This window comes from Lacerta agilis, chromosome 14, assembly GCF_009819535.1.
Source record: "Lacerta agilis isolate rLacAgi1 chromosome 14, rLacAgi1.pri, whole genome shotgun sequence".
Classification (NCBI taxonomy): Eukaryota; Metazoa; Chordata; class Lepidosauria; order Squamata; family Lacertidae; genus Lacerta; species Lacerta agilis.
Genome location: NC_046325.1, coordinates 6,875,311 through 6,892,425, shown reverse-complemented (window position 1 = coordinate 6,892,425; position 17,115 = coordinate 6,875,311). Strand labels below are relative to the sequence as shown.

Here is a 17,115-nt window from a genome sequence, read left to right as displayed (position 1 = left end):
AAAGCCAACAGTCTTAAAAGTAAACACCAGGTGGCCAGCAGTTCCCTCCTGAGAACAAAGAGACTGCTGAGCCAGGAGTCCCACACAAGTCCAGTAGTTAAACTTCTAGGCACAGAGTTCACAGTTTTAAAGTCTCAAACTAATTTTCAGTCAAAAAGAAGTTAGTTTTTAAATAGTCCAAGCCAGAAACTGTATTTCCCTTGCAGTGTTACCACCAAGTCTTTATATTGAGTTGTAACTGGCCACAAAGTATCTAAAATGTCTCCACTGGTAAACAGTCACTGACACAGTAACAAAGAAAAAATGGCAACAAATTACTGCAGCCCGCTACCGACCCCGAATCCTAATCCTGAGGGAGAGCGGTGTCTTCTTTTGCCATATTTCTTGTTTTTAGGTCTTTAAACATCCTTAGAACAACTTTTAATCCACTTTTAAAAAGTTTGGCAGAGTTCGCAAAACTTTTCCGTTAGTCGCGGCTTTGATCTTTTAACGCTACCAAGCTCCGGCAAACAGTTCAAAGGGAGCAGGCTTCCTTTTAACTTTCCTCTGTAAGTTATTATTCTTCAAAAATTCTAGATCAGTTCAGAGGTTTACTTACAGGGTTCCTTTTAAGACTTCTTCATAGGAAGTGTCGGGTGCTCGAGTCTGGCGGGATCGCTGCTTTGATCCTCCGAAGGCAGTCGCCTCTTCAGCCCCGCACCGGAGCTTCGCTCGCCTGATTTTCCCCCTTACGAGGGTCGATCAGGAGCAAAGACGGCGCGTCTGGGACCCACGAGGCAGGCGGTCCACGGGACGCTCTTCCCGTGGCTTTAAGGGACCCGTGGCGCAGGCACGGTAATCCCTAAAGCCTTACGGAGGACGGAGCCGTCGGACTCCCGTCCGCCATTGACCGGCACCAAACCGGAAGTCTAATAATACTAATAATAATAATAATAATAATAATAATAATAATAATAATAATAATTTATACCCTGCCCATCTGACTGGGTTTCCCTAGCCACTCTGGGTGGCTTCCAATAGAATATTAAAAACACAATAAAACATCAGACATTTTTTAAAAAATCCCTTAAAAGGGCTGCCTTCAGATAGTTCTTTATTTCCTTGACATCTGATGTGAGGACGTTCCACAGGGCAGGTGCCACCACTGAGAAGGCCCTCTGCCTGGTTCCCTGTAACCTCACTTCTTTCAGTGAGGGAACCACCAGAAGGCCCTCGGAGCTGGACCTCAGTGTCTGGGCTGAACGATGGCGGTGGAGATGCTCCTTTAGGTATACTGGGTCGAGGCCATTTAGGGCTATAAAGGTCACCACCAACACTTGGAATTGTGCTCAAAAACGTACTGGGAACCAGTGTAGGTCTTTCAGGACTGGGGTTATGTGGTCTCAGTGGCCACACCATGGACACGCCATCTAATCTTTATAGCTGTTATAAGGTTTGAGTGTGATCTTTATTTTGATATATATATATAGTATCTAACTCTCCTTCTGAGAGGTGCTTTATATTTCACTGACTATTGAAGTAAGGGCATATGCAAACACTTCCTGGAGGTTGGATCCCTTCTATAAAAGTAAAACCCACACATTTTCCATCCTCACTTTTCCCCCAGTTGAAAGATCATATTCCCTTTCTAACTGGGCCATCTCTTCAATACCATGATGAAATTGCTGCTGATCTTGTTTTCCTTGGTGGCCATTCAGGAATGTAAGAATGCACTCTCTGGGAAGATATCAGAAATACCAGTTTGGTCAATTAAATGGGTTGCATCCAACTGTACCCAATGAAATTTATAGAAGTACAGTAAGTTGATCACCATTGTTAACATCACTGTGTCTATTCCGAGTATGTTTAATCTTAGGCACAAGCCAAACCAGATTTTCCCATCCTGGTGCCCTTCAGATATTTTGGATTACAACTCCTGTCATCTCCAGATGGCCCAGCTGCACCCCTTTCTGGACAGAGATAGCCTAACTACTGTTAGGCATCGAGGGGAAAAGAATTGGGAGGGAGGAGGGAGAAGCACACTTCGAGTTACAAGTCTGAAGCAAGCACACTGTTAGATAGTTTTGTCTTTGTAGATTCTGCCTGTCTGGCAGAAGAGCAACTCCTCAGTCACGGTTCTGGTTGTCTTGCCCTTGATAAAGTGCAATGCCTCCCTGCAGCAATCTCTCCCCCCTAGATCAGACTTAGAGTCTGAGCAGGTGACAACACCCAGGCCAGGAAGGCCTGCTGTAGTAGCAGTTAAAATACCAGGGGTGGGGTCAATACACAAAGACGTCTCCCTCTCCTCCATATCTGAATTTCCGAAGGGGGCTTGCAAGCCTCTTTTATGCACAGACATATGAAAATACCTAGACAACTTCCTGTTTAAATCCACTGTATTCACCACAACTGCACAGCCCTGCTTGCCTGTGACCACTTCCCAGACAATCTGTCAAAACTTATGGGACTTGAAATGACACGGTGGCTACAGTTTGTTATCCTTGCAGCCGTCTTCAAAGGTATTTTTTTTCCCTCCTGATATGGTGCAACAGCACTCCATTGAAAGCAAGCGTGGAGTAGCGTAGTGGTTAAGGTATTGATGGAGGACCCAGGGTTTGAGTCCACACTCAGCCATGAAGCTGACTGGGTGGCCCTGGACCAACCCACAGCCTCTCAGCCTAATCTACCTCACAGGGTAGTTTGGGGATAAAATGGAAAGAGATAGGACTGAGGAAAGTTGAGATAAGAAAGTTGAGATAAGAAACATAATATAATATAGAGTACTATTCCACTTGAAGTACATTTTAAAATTTCTCGTTCTTTTCAGGTGTCCAACTGGAGGTCCAGTTAATGGAGTCAGGAGGGGGTGTAAAAAGTCCCGGAGAGACTCTTAACCTTTCCTGCCAGGGCTCCGGCTTCACCTTCCACAGCTTCCCCATGCACTGGGTGAGGCAGGCTCCCAGGAAGGGACTGGAATGGATTGCCTTAATATACACTGACGGGAGCAAGCAGTTTTATGCCCCCTCGGTGAAAGGACGCTTCACTGTCTCAAGGAACAACCCTTCAAGCAAGCTGGAACTGCAAATGAATAACATGAAACCCGATGACACAGCTGTCTATTACTGTGTAAGAAGCTTCCTGCATTACCACAGCAATATATCACCCACCAAAAACCTTAGTGTGGTAGAAACTGGCTTGAATAGGTGAAATGATGGCAGAGGGGACTTTTATATTTACCATATTTTTCCATGTATAAGACGATCCCTATTTTGGTGGACTCAAAATTAAGGAAATGTGAGGAGATTGCCCAGAGTTATTCAGTTTTTTTTGAGGGGGGTTGCCCAGAGTTGTTGAGCTATTGGGGGGGTTGCCAAAAGCCACTCACCCGCCTAACTGCCACTGCCAATCTCACGACTCGCCAAAGCCACCCATCGTCTCCTCGCTAGCCACAAGCAACCGCCAGTCGCAGATTGTTAAAGGTGTTTAGCTGAATCCTTGATCTGGACCTTGTTTAGAAATAAATGAGCTTTCCATCCCAAGAATAAGTTTCAATGCTTTACTACAGAACAGTCTTCAAACTATCTACATATAAACATTGCTAAGAACAAAGTAACACATTGCAATCAAGTAGTAGGCAATGAGGTCCAGTCCTTTAATTACTTTTATACAGTTCAGGAACCTCTCTCTGATCCCAGAGAGAGACTGCAATATGCTGGGAGCTCCTTCCAACATGCTGGGCTGGCAATCTCTCTTCCAACAACACAGAGAATCTGACTTCTCAGGTTTCAGCTGTCTGCTGACCATAGCTGCTTTACTGTATTCGCTATATTGCCTGAGGGCCCCGTTCCTGCCACTCACCACCTGGCCCAGGGCGGGGCCTGGTAAGGCCATAAAAGGACTGCTGCTGCCTCTGCTTTGCTGCTGGTTGCTGCTGCCCAGGAGGACTCCCCTGCCTGAGTGCCTGAGGGCCCCGTTCCTGCCACTCACCACCTGGCCCAGGGCGGGGCCTGGTAAGGCCTCAAAAGGACTGCTGCTGCCTCTGCTTTGCTGCTGGTTGCTGCTGCCCAGGAGGACTCCCCTGCCTGAGTGCCTGAGTGCTGCTGCTGTCCAGCTCTTTTTTAAATGTTTTTTTTTTCTTTTTTTCTTTTTTTTTCTTAAATGTTTTAAAATGTTTCTATTATTATTATTATTTCTTTTCATCTTTTTAAGTTTTCTTGTTGTGGGGGTGGGATAGATGTTTAGTGGGGTTTTGAGTTTTGTATAATTTTGGTTACTTGTAATTTTTTTAGTTTTTGGTTTGTATTGTTGTGTTTTGTTTTCTGTTTTTATATAGGTTTAATTTTGTTCTTAAGGGGTGGGGTCAGGGCTGCCTGGGAGGGGGTCCCGGCCAACAAAATGGCTGGGGCAGGTTCCACAGGGTGGGATGCACTGGGACAACCGATCTCAGTGATCACGGGCAGCAGGAGGAGTTACGCTAAGACCAGACCATGTCATTGCCGAGGAGGCAGGTTTAGTCGTTGTCTGAGGACTATTCCTGCCTCCAGGTCTGGTCCTGACCGGACGGATACTGGATTCAGCAAGGGATACCCACATGACCTGAAGATGCTGCTGTGCAATGCCAGGTCAATTTTGAATAAAACCACTGCCATCCACGACTTGATTGTGGATGGTGGACCTGACCTGGCATGTGTAACAGAGACTTGGTTGGATGAAGCGGATGGGCCTGTCCTTGCCGCTGCTTGTCCACCAGGTTTCTCTTACGCACAGCAACCCAGGCCATCTGGGCGGGGAGGGGGGGTTGCAGTGATTTTTAGGAAGTCATTAGTTTGCACCAGGCGTCCTATTGGGAAGACCCAGTTCTCTGAGTGCATGTTCTGGAAGTTGGGCAATAGGGGCAGTACAGGATTCCTTTTGGTGTACCGACCTCCCCGCTGCACCAAGGATTCCCTGCCCGAGCTGCTTCAGGTCGTGGCGGATGTTCTCCTGGAGTCACCTAGTTTGGTCGTCCTAGGGGATTTTAACATCCATGCCGACACGACCTTACAAGGGGCCGCTCGGGACTTCGTGGAAAGCATGGCCTCCATGGGGCTGTCCCTGAATAAGTCTGGTCCAACTCATAGCCGAGGACATGCCTTAGACCTGGTATTCACCTCTATGGATGTTGGTGATCTGACATTAAAAAAAAGTGAAACTAAAGAAGTGCCATGGTCAGATCACTTCCTGGTGCAACTGGACTTCTCCGCAACCCTTCCCCTCTGCAGGGAGGTGGGACCAATTCGGATGGTCCGCCCCCGCCACTTAATGGATCCAAATGGTTTCCAGAGAGTGGTAGGGGATACTTTATCCCATGTTGATGGCCTTTCAGCCGATTCCCTGGTGGCCCGCTGGAATGTGGAGCTAACCAGGGCTATTGACTGTTTGGCTCCGAAGCGCCCTCTCCGGTTGCATGGAGCCCGGACAGCCCCGTGGTTTTCCCCGGAGCTGAGGGCGATGAAACAATCGTTGAGACGGCTAGAGCGCCGGTGGCAGAAAACCCATTCTGAATCCGACCGAACACAGGTTAGAGCTCAACGTCGAGCCTACCAAGTGGCGATAGCGACGGCGAAGAAGACTTTCTTCACCGCCTCTATTGCATCTGCGGAAAATAGCAGCAGGAGACTCTTTCAGGTGGTTCGGAATCTATCGGAGCCACCTTCATCATCGGGGCCTGGTAGGGACCCCAAGATCTCCTGCAATGCGTTTGCAAAGTTTTTTGCAGATAAAATCGCTCAGATTCGGAAAGAGATAGACTCCACCGTGGGAGCAGGGCCAGGGCGGGAGAGTGCCAGAGTCCTGTCTAGTCCAGTTGCGTGGGATCAATTTCAGTCTGTTACCTCCGAGGATGTGGACAGGCTGCTTGGACGAGTGAAACCAACCACCTGTCTCCTTGATCCTTGCCCATCCTGGCTTATAAAAGCTAGCCGGGAGGGGCTGGGCGATGGGCTGCGCGGGGTGGTGAATGCTTCCCTCTGTGAGGGAGCCTTCCCAGCCCCGCTGAAAGAGGCGGTCATTAAACCGCTTCTTAAAAAAACATCTTTAGACCCGGCCAATATGGCCAACTATCGCCCAGTCTCAAATCTACCATTCTTGGGCAAGGTGATTGAGAGGGTGGTTGCTGAACAACTCCAGGCACGCCTGGAAGAAGCGGACCATTTGGATCCCTTCCAATCGGGATTCATGGGACTGAAACCGCCTTGGTCGCGCTGGTCGATGATCTCCGGCGGGCTAGGGGCTAGGGACAAAGGTGAGAGCTGTTTCCTAGTTCTGCTGGATCTCTCAGCGGCCTTTGACACCATCGACCATAACATCCTTCTAGACCGGCTAGAGGGGTTGGGAGCTGGAGGCACTGTTATACAGTGGTTCCGCTCCTTCCTCCTGGGCCGTGTTCAGAAAGTGGTGGTGGGGGATGAGTGTTCAGACCCCTGGGCTCTCACTTGTGGGGTGCCTCAGGGTTCTGTCCTCTCCCCCATGCTTTTTAATATCTATATGAAGCCGCTGGGAGAGATCATCAGGGGGTTTGGGCTGGGTGTTCATCAGTATGCGGATGATACCCAGCTCTACCTCTCTTTCAAATCAGAACCAGTGAAGGCCGTGAAGGTCCTGTGTGAGTGCCTGGAGGCGGTTGGAGGATGGATGGCGGCTAACAGATTGAGGTTGAATCCTGACAAGACAGAAGTACTGTTCTTGGGGGACAGGAGGAGGGCAGGTGTGGAGGATTCCCTGGTCCTGAATGGGGTAACTGTGCCCCTGAAGGACCAGGTGCGCAGCCTGGGAGTCATTTTGGACTCACAGCTGTCCATGGAAGCGCAGGTTAATTCTGTATCCAGGGCAGCTGTCTACCAGCTCCACCTGGTACGCAGGCTGAGACCCTACCTGCCCGCGGACTGTCTCACCAAAGTGGTGCATGCTCTGGTTATCTCCCGCTTGGACTACTGCAATGCGCTCTATGTGGGGCTGCCTTTGAAGGTGACCCGGAAACTGCAATTAATCCAAAATGCGGCAGCTAGACTGGTGACTGGGAGTGGCCGCCGAGACCACATAACACCGGTCCTGAGAGATCTGCATTGGCTCCCAGTACGTTTCCGAGCACAATTCAAAGTGTTGGTGCTGACCTTTAAAGCCCTAAACGGCCTCGGTCCTGTATACCTGAAGGAGCGTCTCCACCCCCATCATTCAGCCCGGACACTGAGATCCAGCGCCGAGGGCCTTCTGTCTGTTCCCTCACTGCGAGAAGCAAAACTACAGGGAACCAGGCAGAGGGCCTTCTCGGTAGTGGCGCCCGCCCTGTGGAACGCCCTCCCATCACAGGTCAGGGAAATAAACAACTACCTGACATTCAGAAAAAACCTGAAGGCAGCCCTTTTTAGGGAAGTTTTTAATGTTTGATATTGTTGTATTTGGTTTCTGTTGGAAGCCGCCCAGAGTGGCTGGGGAAATCCAGCCAGATGGGCGGGGTACAAATAATAAATATTATTATTTATTATTATTATAATAAAAAGCTCCTGCCTAATGTAAACTTCTCATTACAAGCATTTTAAATACAATGCATTCAAAGACACATTTTATGTACATTAAAATGTTGGGCCTTTAACAAAGATGATTTGGCCAATTGGGGGCAAAGGGATAAAGCTTCCTATCCAAACACACATACCCTAATGGCACATCAGTCAAGAGTGCACTGGCTATTGGTGAAAGATGGCTTGCACCAGTAGCAAACTACATGGTTAACATCACATGTAGTTTTTGCCCTAACTCCCACATGGAGCAGTGATCAGTTGTGGAAAAACTGTTTGCTCCTGAGGGTGATCCTCTGAGACGAAACCCTGCAGAAGTAATTATCCTCCCCTGAAATTATCTGAAATGCACTCCTTGTTCAAAGGAGAAGCTTCTAGGAAAGCAACCAGTAAAAAAGTCTGAAAGTTCTTTACTTATAACCCATCTCACTGTGTGCCATTCCGACCGGGGGGCGAGAGGCATGTGAGGTTTGGTCAGTTTGGGCTCTGATAATTTCCCCCTTTCCTTGTATATTTCTGGCTTGGAATCAGTGGACATTTACTGGCACATTCAAGGCATCTTTTCCTAGCCTCATTGATCTTAAAGATAAGACTGATGCACTTGGATATATTTATATATTTAATTAAGGATCTTGGCAGAAGTGGCTGGCTGTAACTTTCTCCAAACTTTCTGATACCGACAATGGCACTGTAGATGGGCAAAGAAGGACCTGCTCTGGTTTGCCATCAGATGGTGTGGTTAGTGCTGCTGCTGCTGCTTCCTCCTCTAGTGTGCAAAGCAAATGCTATGAAGTGCCGTCCAACTGATCCCCTCCCTGTTCCCCATGAGTGGTACCAGCCAGGAGACCTCCTCATCGGTGGGATTTCCTCTCAGATCATTTATGTTTTCAACCCAGTCTCCTTCAAGGTACACCCTTCACAAGAGCTGAAATCTGATGTCCCACTGTAAGGATCCCTTCCTTCCTGTGTCATGTGAGCTTTGAAACCTAAGCGTTTGTAATGCAAGGAAAGAGAATTTTGGTGTGGGGTGTCCACATCATCACATCTCTTTCTTATGCTGTGTGTGTGTGTGTGTGTGTGTGTGTGTGTGTGTGTGTGTGTGTAGAAGAAGAAGCTAGTAGATAATAGTTACACAGGAAGCTGTTTAAGTAAACCACTGGTCCATCCAGCTCAGTATTGTCTACAAGGACCAGTAGTAGTAGCTTTCCAGGGTTTCAGGCAATTCTGATTTAGCCCTATGTGGAGATGCCAGTGATTGAACCTGAGGTCTTCTGCATGTAAGGCTAATGTTCTACCACCTAGCTGTGGTAGGTGGTAGAAATTAGAACCTCCCCCATTCACATTTAATTTGAACTTTCAAGAACGTGTGAACCCAGCCATTCTTTTAAATTTGCACTTTTCTTAATAAATAAATAAATGATGCAATGCAGTTCCCCTGGCAGGTAGTATGGTATGGACATGCATACAGTAGGCCAAAACATGCATTAAAATACATGTGCTAATGAAAACGGCATAAAAATGTACAGTATTGTGTTAGGGGGAAATGATTTGTAAAATGTGTGCATTTGGGGAAATTGCATAGAATTTTTTTGTATATTTGGATAAATTTGCACCAAAATGCTGATGAATTGTCTTGATGGCTTAAAAAAAAACATATTGCAGACAGATGTGAAAATGTGGAGAAATGTGTTAAAACCAGAAGAAGGAGAAACTGAGAGAAACCAAAACTAACACCTTCACCCATCCTTATGAGTGCATAAGCCTTATTTTTACAGCATGCACATCTTATCCTAGTAAATGCATATTTGTATATATTACATTGCAAAATTCAGAGAGGTGTGAATTTTAAAGGCTAGCAGTGTGACGATCACACGGGGTCCCCGGTCATTTAACGGACTATTGATCCCTGTGCCACCACGGCGCTTCGCTGCCACCAACCAGGATCCCCTCCCTGGTAATAACTTTCACAGTCAGGGTGCAATTTTAAACAAAATAATAAGTGTTTATTTAAAAACTTCAACAACTTAAGATATTGGTTACAACCCTGTCCTAATCCTACGCTCACCACTCTACCTCACCACCAACCCTCACAATCAACAACCACCCACCACCCAACTCCTTCGATCAACTCCTCTTAATCCACTCTCTCTAACTCTAACTGACTCTGTACAGCTGCCCCAGGCTCCTCCTCCCTCTGTTTATTGGTCTGCCTAGGGTCAGCCACTTAACCCCTTACTTACTCCTGCTCATATGTATTCCCTAGGAAGGGCAAACGCCACAAGCAGCATTTTGGTTTGCATATTGTTTCAGAAAGTGCAAATGAAGTAAGTTTGCCCTTCCCTAGTCGGGACGCTTGTAGGAGTTTGTTTCAAAAATAGATGGTCTTATTTAAAGCCAATGTTAGCCAAGCTTGCAACATTTGCTTCCAAGTAAGCATGTCTCTCTGTTGGCAGTGTGATAACAAAATTCTACCAGCATGTCCTTGCCTTGGCATTTGCTGTGAAAGAAATTAATGAAAATCCCAGAATCTTGCCCAATGCTACATTGGGGTTCCACATCGGTGACAGCTACTACGATGCACAGAGGACTTACCGCACCACTCTGGACCTGCTCTTCAAATCACAGAAATTTGTTCCCAACTACAAATGTGGCAGACCAAAAAACCTCATGACCATCATAGGGGGGCTTGGCTCTGATATCTCATACCGCATGGCAGATATCTTGGATAGGTATAAGATTCCACAGGTAAGCTCTGTGCATGGGGATTTACGGAAATTGCAATCACTTCATGTTATTCTGGAAGCGGTTTTTGTTGTTCAGAAAGGCAGGAAAGCTGCACTTAATTTGCCTGATATTAAAAAGTGAAATGGGACTTAGCCTAAGGAAGGAAACAGGGTGGAAAAATAGATTTATTTGTGTAATGCAATTCATGTATTTATTTAATGCAGTTTGTATGCTTACTCATAAACATCTCAATGCAGTTTAGATAAAATATACATTAGAATTAATGGTTTAAAAAGTTAGTTGATAAAAAACCAAAATATGCATATAATCAGTTATTATAAATATATTTTCATGTTAAAATACGTATCTGGGTAATATACAGTCAATAAATTATACCAGATATCTTTCCAATGACTAGTTCAAAAAAATTACATTTTCACAGGCTGAGAAAATCCAGACAAAACATGTCTTTAAAATACAGGTTTTCTGAATTCATATCAGGTTTAGCTGGAAAAATATTTATTGCCCAGACTGAAAGCCCTCATATGCAGATTCATTCAGGCATTCCTCCTAAATAATCTCTTCAATCACAACGTTTTATTTCAGCTCACTTATGGCTCATTTGCCCCAGAGGAGAGTTATGCAATGCAGTCCCCTTCCTTCTACCATATGGTCCCCAATGAAGCCCGCCAGTACATTGGGATTGTCCGCTTACTTCAGCATTTCAGATGGACGTGGGTTGGGTTCTTCACTGTCAACGATGAGAGTGGAGAGCGTTTCTTGCAGACCCTGGAGCCATTGCTTTCCCAGCATGGAATCTGTTCAGCTTTCACAGAAAGGATTACACAACAAGCCCGGTTAAATGATATGCTTGAAATCAACAGCCAGGTCCAGAGTATTTATAAACCTTTCACATTTAACAAAGTCAACACATTTGTTCTCTATGGAGAGACACTGTCCATTATATGGCTGAGCTATTTTATTCTTCTGGGAAATCCTGAGCGTAATAATGCCACATCTCATGAAAAGGTGTGGATTCTGACAGCCCAGATAGATTTTGCATTAACTAGCCTTCAAAGAGGCTCAGATCTGCAAGTGTTCCAAGGGGCTATTTCATTCACAATTCATTCACATGAGCCACCAGCATTCAAGACATTCCTTCAGACTATAGAGCCTTGTTGGGCAGAAGGAGATGGTTTTATCAAGGATATATGGGAGCAGGTCTTTGACTGTTCATTTCATTGTCCAAAAGAGGTCGATGAACCATGTACTGGAGATGCAAGGCTGGAGAGCCTTCCTGGGCCTCTTTTTGAAATGCGCATGACTGGTCACAGCTACAGTATCTATAATGCCATCTATGCTGCTGCACATGCGCTGCATGCCATGGACTCATCTACAGCCAAACTCAGAGTAGCTGTGGAGGCTGAAAGAGTTGCACTCCACCCTTGGCAGGTAATGTCTACACTATATAATTGTGTTTTTATTTGCCACGAAAAGTCTAATACAATATGCCTTTTTCCTAATGGTAAAATTATGTTAGACACACCAGCACATTGATGGAAATATGTGGGTTCACGTTTTCTTGGGGCTTGGAGAAGGGAAGCCGTAACTTTTGTGCATCCCTCACTGAAAAAAAATAGCTTCGTTTTCAGGCTAGGTCTTGCTGCATGACAAGAGAAGGTGTTTGCCAAACTGAGTTATCCTGTTGGGTGACCTTGACGGAAGATGGGACAAGGGGAGTGTGACTTTGCTCCTGCTGCTTGATCTCTCTGCAGCTTTTGATACCATTGACCAGGGTATCCTCTTGGACCAGCTCCATGGAATGGGAACTTGGGGGATTTTGTTACTGGTCCTATCTATAGGACTGAATCCAGAGAGTAGCATTGCATGAGTGTTTTGTGGGGCCAAGGCAGTTAAGCTTGGGGGGGCACGGGGCACTGTTTTACCCTCAATGGTATTGAGATTGGGGGCAAGATGCTATCAGTATGCTGATGACTCTGAACTCCATGACATGGATAAGGATTTCTCCATGACATGGATAAGGAGAGGTCATGAGAGCCCTGAGATGGATGCAATGTGGGTGAGTGGCTACCAGTTGCCATATTTCAAAAATTGAAAATCCCGTCAAAAAAGTTGTTAAGGTGGTTATTTTGTTACACTTGGGGATTTTTGTGGTGGGCAAAAGCTCCAAGAAAAATGAAGTTTTAAAATGATTTGCTATGAAAAACTTGATGCATAGAGCGAGCATGAGAGGAGAGCCCCACACTGCCCCGCCCATGCCCGAGCACTTCCCCAATGTAGGTGTGCCTGGGAACGGCTCTTCTCCTGTCCCAGGTGTGCCTGGGAACGGCTCTTTTCCTGCACACTGCCCTTTTAAGTCACATCTGTGCTGGCGTCTGGCAGCCCTAGGCTTCCCTGTATGGGAAGTTGGTCAATTGCCTGCCCTTGATGGGGTTACAATCCCCCCGAATGAGCAGGTATGCAGTCAGAGGCAATGAATGTCTGGATCAAGCTATGTCTCTGGAGACCCAGATACCTCAGTGGGTAGAAGCACCTTTTACCAGCTGTAACTGGTACATCAGCTAAGACTGTTCCTAGACCAGGAGAACTTCAGCACAGTTGTTCAAGCATTGGTTACTTCAAGATTAGGTTACTTCAATGCACTGTATGTGGGGCTTCTCTTGCTTTTTGTTGGGAAACTGCAGTTATTGCAGAATGCCGCAGCATGGTTGTAAAAGAAGTGAGACCCTATCAGGACACAACATAACATTGACATGAGGCAGGTACCATCACTTTGCTAACTGTAGCACCTGCTTAAAACAATTTTGTTCAGGCACGCCTATGCAGACCCATTCAAATCATTGGGAATTTTGATGAACTCATGAATTCAATGTCATGAATTTCCAGCGGTGCATGCCTAACTCTGGATCCAGCCTATTATTTTTCTTTCTCTTTCAACTAGCTCCACCTGATTCTTCAAGACATAACATTTAACAACTCAGCTCGAGAAACAGTGTCCTTTAACGACAAAAGAGAAATGGAAGGTGGATTTGATATCATGAGCATAGTCACTTTCCCAAACAACTCCTTCCAGAGAGTGAAAGTCGGATGGGTGGAGTCCAGAGCTCCTGAAGGAGATGAACTAATCCTTGATGAGGATTTAATTGTGTGGCCCAGTGTATTTAACCAAGTATGGATGCTAGGATATTGATTTAAGACCTAAGAATTCTCTCTTCTGTATCACTTGACAATGAATGATCTGTCTCTATAATAAAGACAATGCCCCCTATTGCATCAAGGAAAGCAAAGAGAGCTGTAACCGTAAAGCACCGAACAGTGGGAAATGTGCAATATTCTGTTCAAGTGAAATAAAAATAATAATATCCTCTATAACAATAAACTTTGATAAGGGAGTGTGAACCAGATTTTTTTTTAAAGAAAGAAAGAAAGAAAATGAGATACCAGTAGACACCCCTCTTCCTATGGAATGAGACACTGGATTAAGTTATTAAATTAATTTCTCTGGCACCCACATTTTGGAGTAGGGCCCTTAGCTAGAGATGTAAGAGAATCCTGATGAAAATTCAAACAGAAGTGGAAATAACCAATCTGGACTAATTTATCCTACATCCAAATGGAAAATAATCCAGGCTTTTATAATACTGGTTTTTGTTTTGTTTTCTACTCGGAAGCAATATGTGATTGATTACTTCTGCCTGCCTCCATTTAGATTGTGTTTGCCTTGCACTGAAATGAATGGTGTGGAATTAACTAAGTGTTTCTTATGTTAAATTCGTAACTAGCGTCAATAATTTTGTGGATTACATTAAATAGTGTGCCAAATAACATGGTGTTTTGTGGAAACCAAACTGCAGTGGAATGGAAATAGAGCCGACTGTGAGATAGACGGATAGGAATGGAAATGACTGCCTTATTGTATCCCCAGGCATAGTTTGGTGATAGAGAATCTGCTTTGCATGCAGGTCCCAAGTTAAATTGCTAGCAATTCCAGGTAGGGTCAGGAGATATCCCTCTCTGAAATCTTGGAGAGCTGTTGCCTGTCACTGTGAACAATACTGAGCTGGAGGAACCAAGGGTTTGACTCAATGTTTAGCAACTTCCTATGGCCCTATGTCAGACAAGCAATAGATGGCAAAAACAATACCATATTCTGGGAAGCATTAGCAGGAGATTGGCGGGTATATGCCTGTCAACAGTTTGCTTATTTACTTATTTTGCATGTCAGCTTATGAGCCACAAAATATTTCTTCTTTCTTCTACCCTAAACTCCAATGATGTGTACTGAAAGGTCCCACCCCTTTCTGTGTGTAGTAACTCTTGCCGCCCTGGTTATCAGAAGAAAAAGAGGGAAAAGGATAAATTTTGCTGCTATGATTGTGTTCCATGCCCAGAAGGGAAGATTTCAAACCAGAAGGGTAGGTGATGTATTGCAATTATCCCCTCACTTAATTTTCGTTCAAGCAGCAAATACCGTAGTCATTTGCCCCTGCAACAATAATGAATAAATAATGGAGTAATGGGCAACTGAATTCACTGGCAATATCTGCAATAAGCACAGGAATGTTAGGCTCCAATCATTCCTGACCTTGGCTATTGTAGCCAGACTGGTGGGAAGTGTAGACCAAAGGCTTCTGGAAGGAACTACCCATAATGTAAGCAGTGTTCTACAGGACGCTTTAAAACACAACAAAGGTGTTCAGCAGACAACATTGCACACATCCTTAATCGGAAAACCCATGTATGGCAAGTTGGGTTCTTTAAAAAAAAAAATCAAAGAAAAGCCCCAAAATGTAAAAAGCTCAACGGGAATATAGCAATCCTATATATACAAGCAGCAATTAGATCAGGCTTCCTCAAACTTGGCCCTCCAGATGTTTTCGGCCTACAACTCCCATGATCCCTAGCTAGCAGGACCAGTGGTCAGGGATGATGGGAATTGTAGTCTCAAAACATCTGGAGGGCCAAGTTTGAGGAAGCCTGAGTTAGATGATAATGAATGTGAGCAGCAGCTTCCATCTTGCTTCCACACATAAAGTTTATTAGAAGAATAGAATAGAATAGAATAGAATAGAATAGAATAGAATAGAATAGAATAGAATAGAATAATAATTTATTGGCCAAGTACATTTTTCAATATACTTGGAATTTGCTTTGGCTACATTACAATGTAAAATACATTATACAAACAATAGTAATTTACAGAGCAAGAGCCGAGGCTGCCCTTCTCGGCGCCTCTTAAGCTGTGTTGGTGAGTGTAGGCCCACCTCCTAGGCCCAATGGAGTTGGCCGGACACTCACAGCGGCAGCAACAGCAGCAGTGTTTTATTTTATTTTTTATTATATTATATTTTATTTGTTTTTATTTTATTTATGTCTTAAATATTTTTTATATTCCACCATTCTTCTCTTCTGGAACATAGGGTAGCTTACAACCCAGGATCAATAAAACAACCATGCAAAAGAAGAAACCATTAAATCAGAACATTACAATAAAATACAGTGAAACAGCAGTGATAAATATCTATAGTACCAAACCCGGAAGCCAAAATGATGTACTCCTCATCAGATGTGAATTCCTGTTGAAATGAGACTTTCTTCTTCTTCTTCTTCTTCTTCTTCTTCTTCTTCTTCTTCTTCTTCTTCTTCTTCTTCTTCTTCTTCTTCCAGACATGGTTGACTGTGTGAACTGCCCGGAACATCAGTATCCAAGCAACAACCAAGATCATTGCATCCCTAAAACTATCAGCTATCTTTCTTACGAAGAACCTTTAGGGATCAGTTTAACGTCAGTTACTGTTTCTTTTTCCCTGATCACAGCTTTGGCACTAATAACTTTTATTAAGCACAGAGACACCCCCATAGTCAAAGCCAACAATAGGGACCTCACCTACACTCTCCTCATCTCCCTCCTGCTGTGTTTTCTCTCTTCTTTGCTCTTCCTTGGACAACCTGGGAAAGTGACCTGCCTTCTCCGACAACCCACTTTTGGCATCATCTTCTCAGTGGCTGTTTCTTGTGTGTTGGCCAAAACCATCACAGTGGTTGTTGCTTTCATGGCCACCAGGCCAGGGTCCAGCATGAGGAAGTGGGTAGGAAAAAGATTGACCAACTCCATTGTGTTTTCCTGCTCCCACATTCAAGTTGGTATTTGTGCCATGTGGTTGTCAACTTCTCCCTCCTTTCCAGATTTCGACATGCACTCACTGACTCAAGAGATCATATCAAAATGTAATGAAGGCTCTGTCACCATGTTTTATCTTGTCCTGGGATACATGGGACTTCTAGCCATTATCAGTTTCACGGTGGCATTCCTGGCTAGGAAGCTGCCAGACACTTTTAACGAAGCCAAGTTCATCACCTTCAGCATGTTGATGTTTTGCAGTGTTTGGTTGTCGTTTGTTCCAGCCTACCTGAGCACTAAGGGGAAATATATGGTGGCCGTGGAGATCTTCTCCATCTTGGCCTCCAGTGCTGGTTTGTTGGGTTGTATTTTTTCCCCAAAATGTTACATTATTTTGCTGAGGCCTGAGCTGAACAGCAAAGAACAGCTAATGAGGAGAAAAAGTTAAGAACTATGTTGCAGTTCCCTTCACAATTTCTTGAGGTAACTCTTCTGGAACACAATGATTATTTTTTTTCCTGAGCAGATATTTTACTGCACTTTAGCTGTCATGTTAGAATCTTAGAATTGTTGAGTTGGAAGGAACCCCAAGAATCATCTAGTCCTGCAATACAGGAATCTCAGCTAAGGCATCCATGACAGATGGCCATCCAACCTCTACTTAAAAACCTCCAAGGAAGGAGAGTCCACAGCCTCCCGAGGGAGTAATTTCAAAGT

The 17,115-nt window shown here is 44.9% G+C and overlaps 1 protein-coding gene across 1 annotated transcript; it reads left to right on the top strand.

Moving 5' to 3' along the window:
- The first annotated feature begins 8,777 nt into the window (after positions 1-8,777).
- LOC117058908 (vomeronasal type-2 receptor 26-like) lies at positions 8,778-16,846 on the top strand. The gene is made up of 5 exons (XM_033170323.1): positions 8,778-8,809; positions 9,986-10,277; positions 13,219-13,446; positions 14,566-14,692; positions 15,945-16,846. Exons 1-5 carry the CDS (start codon positions 8,778-8,780, stop codon positions 16,844-16,846), a joined length of 1,581 nt encoding a protein of 526 aa, XP_033026214.1.
- Positions 16,847-17,115: the final 269 nt, after the last annotated feature.

Bases quoted from the DNA above. Each gene is read 5' to 3' on its own strand.
- LOC117058908 (XM_033170323.1), top strand. From the start codon at position 8,778: ATGCCAGTGATTGAACCTGAGGTCTTCTGCAT. The intron at 10,278-13,218 runs GTAAGCTCTGTG...TCTTTCAACTAG, and splicing joins ATAGGTATAAGATTCCACAG to CTCCACCTGATTCTTCAAGA. The intron at 13,447-14,565 runs GTATGGATGCTA...GTGTACTGAAAG, and splicing joins GGCCCAGTGTATTTAACCAA to GTCCCACCCCTTTCTGTGTG.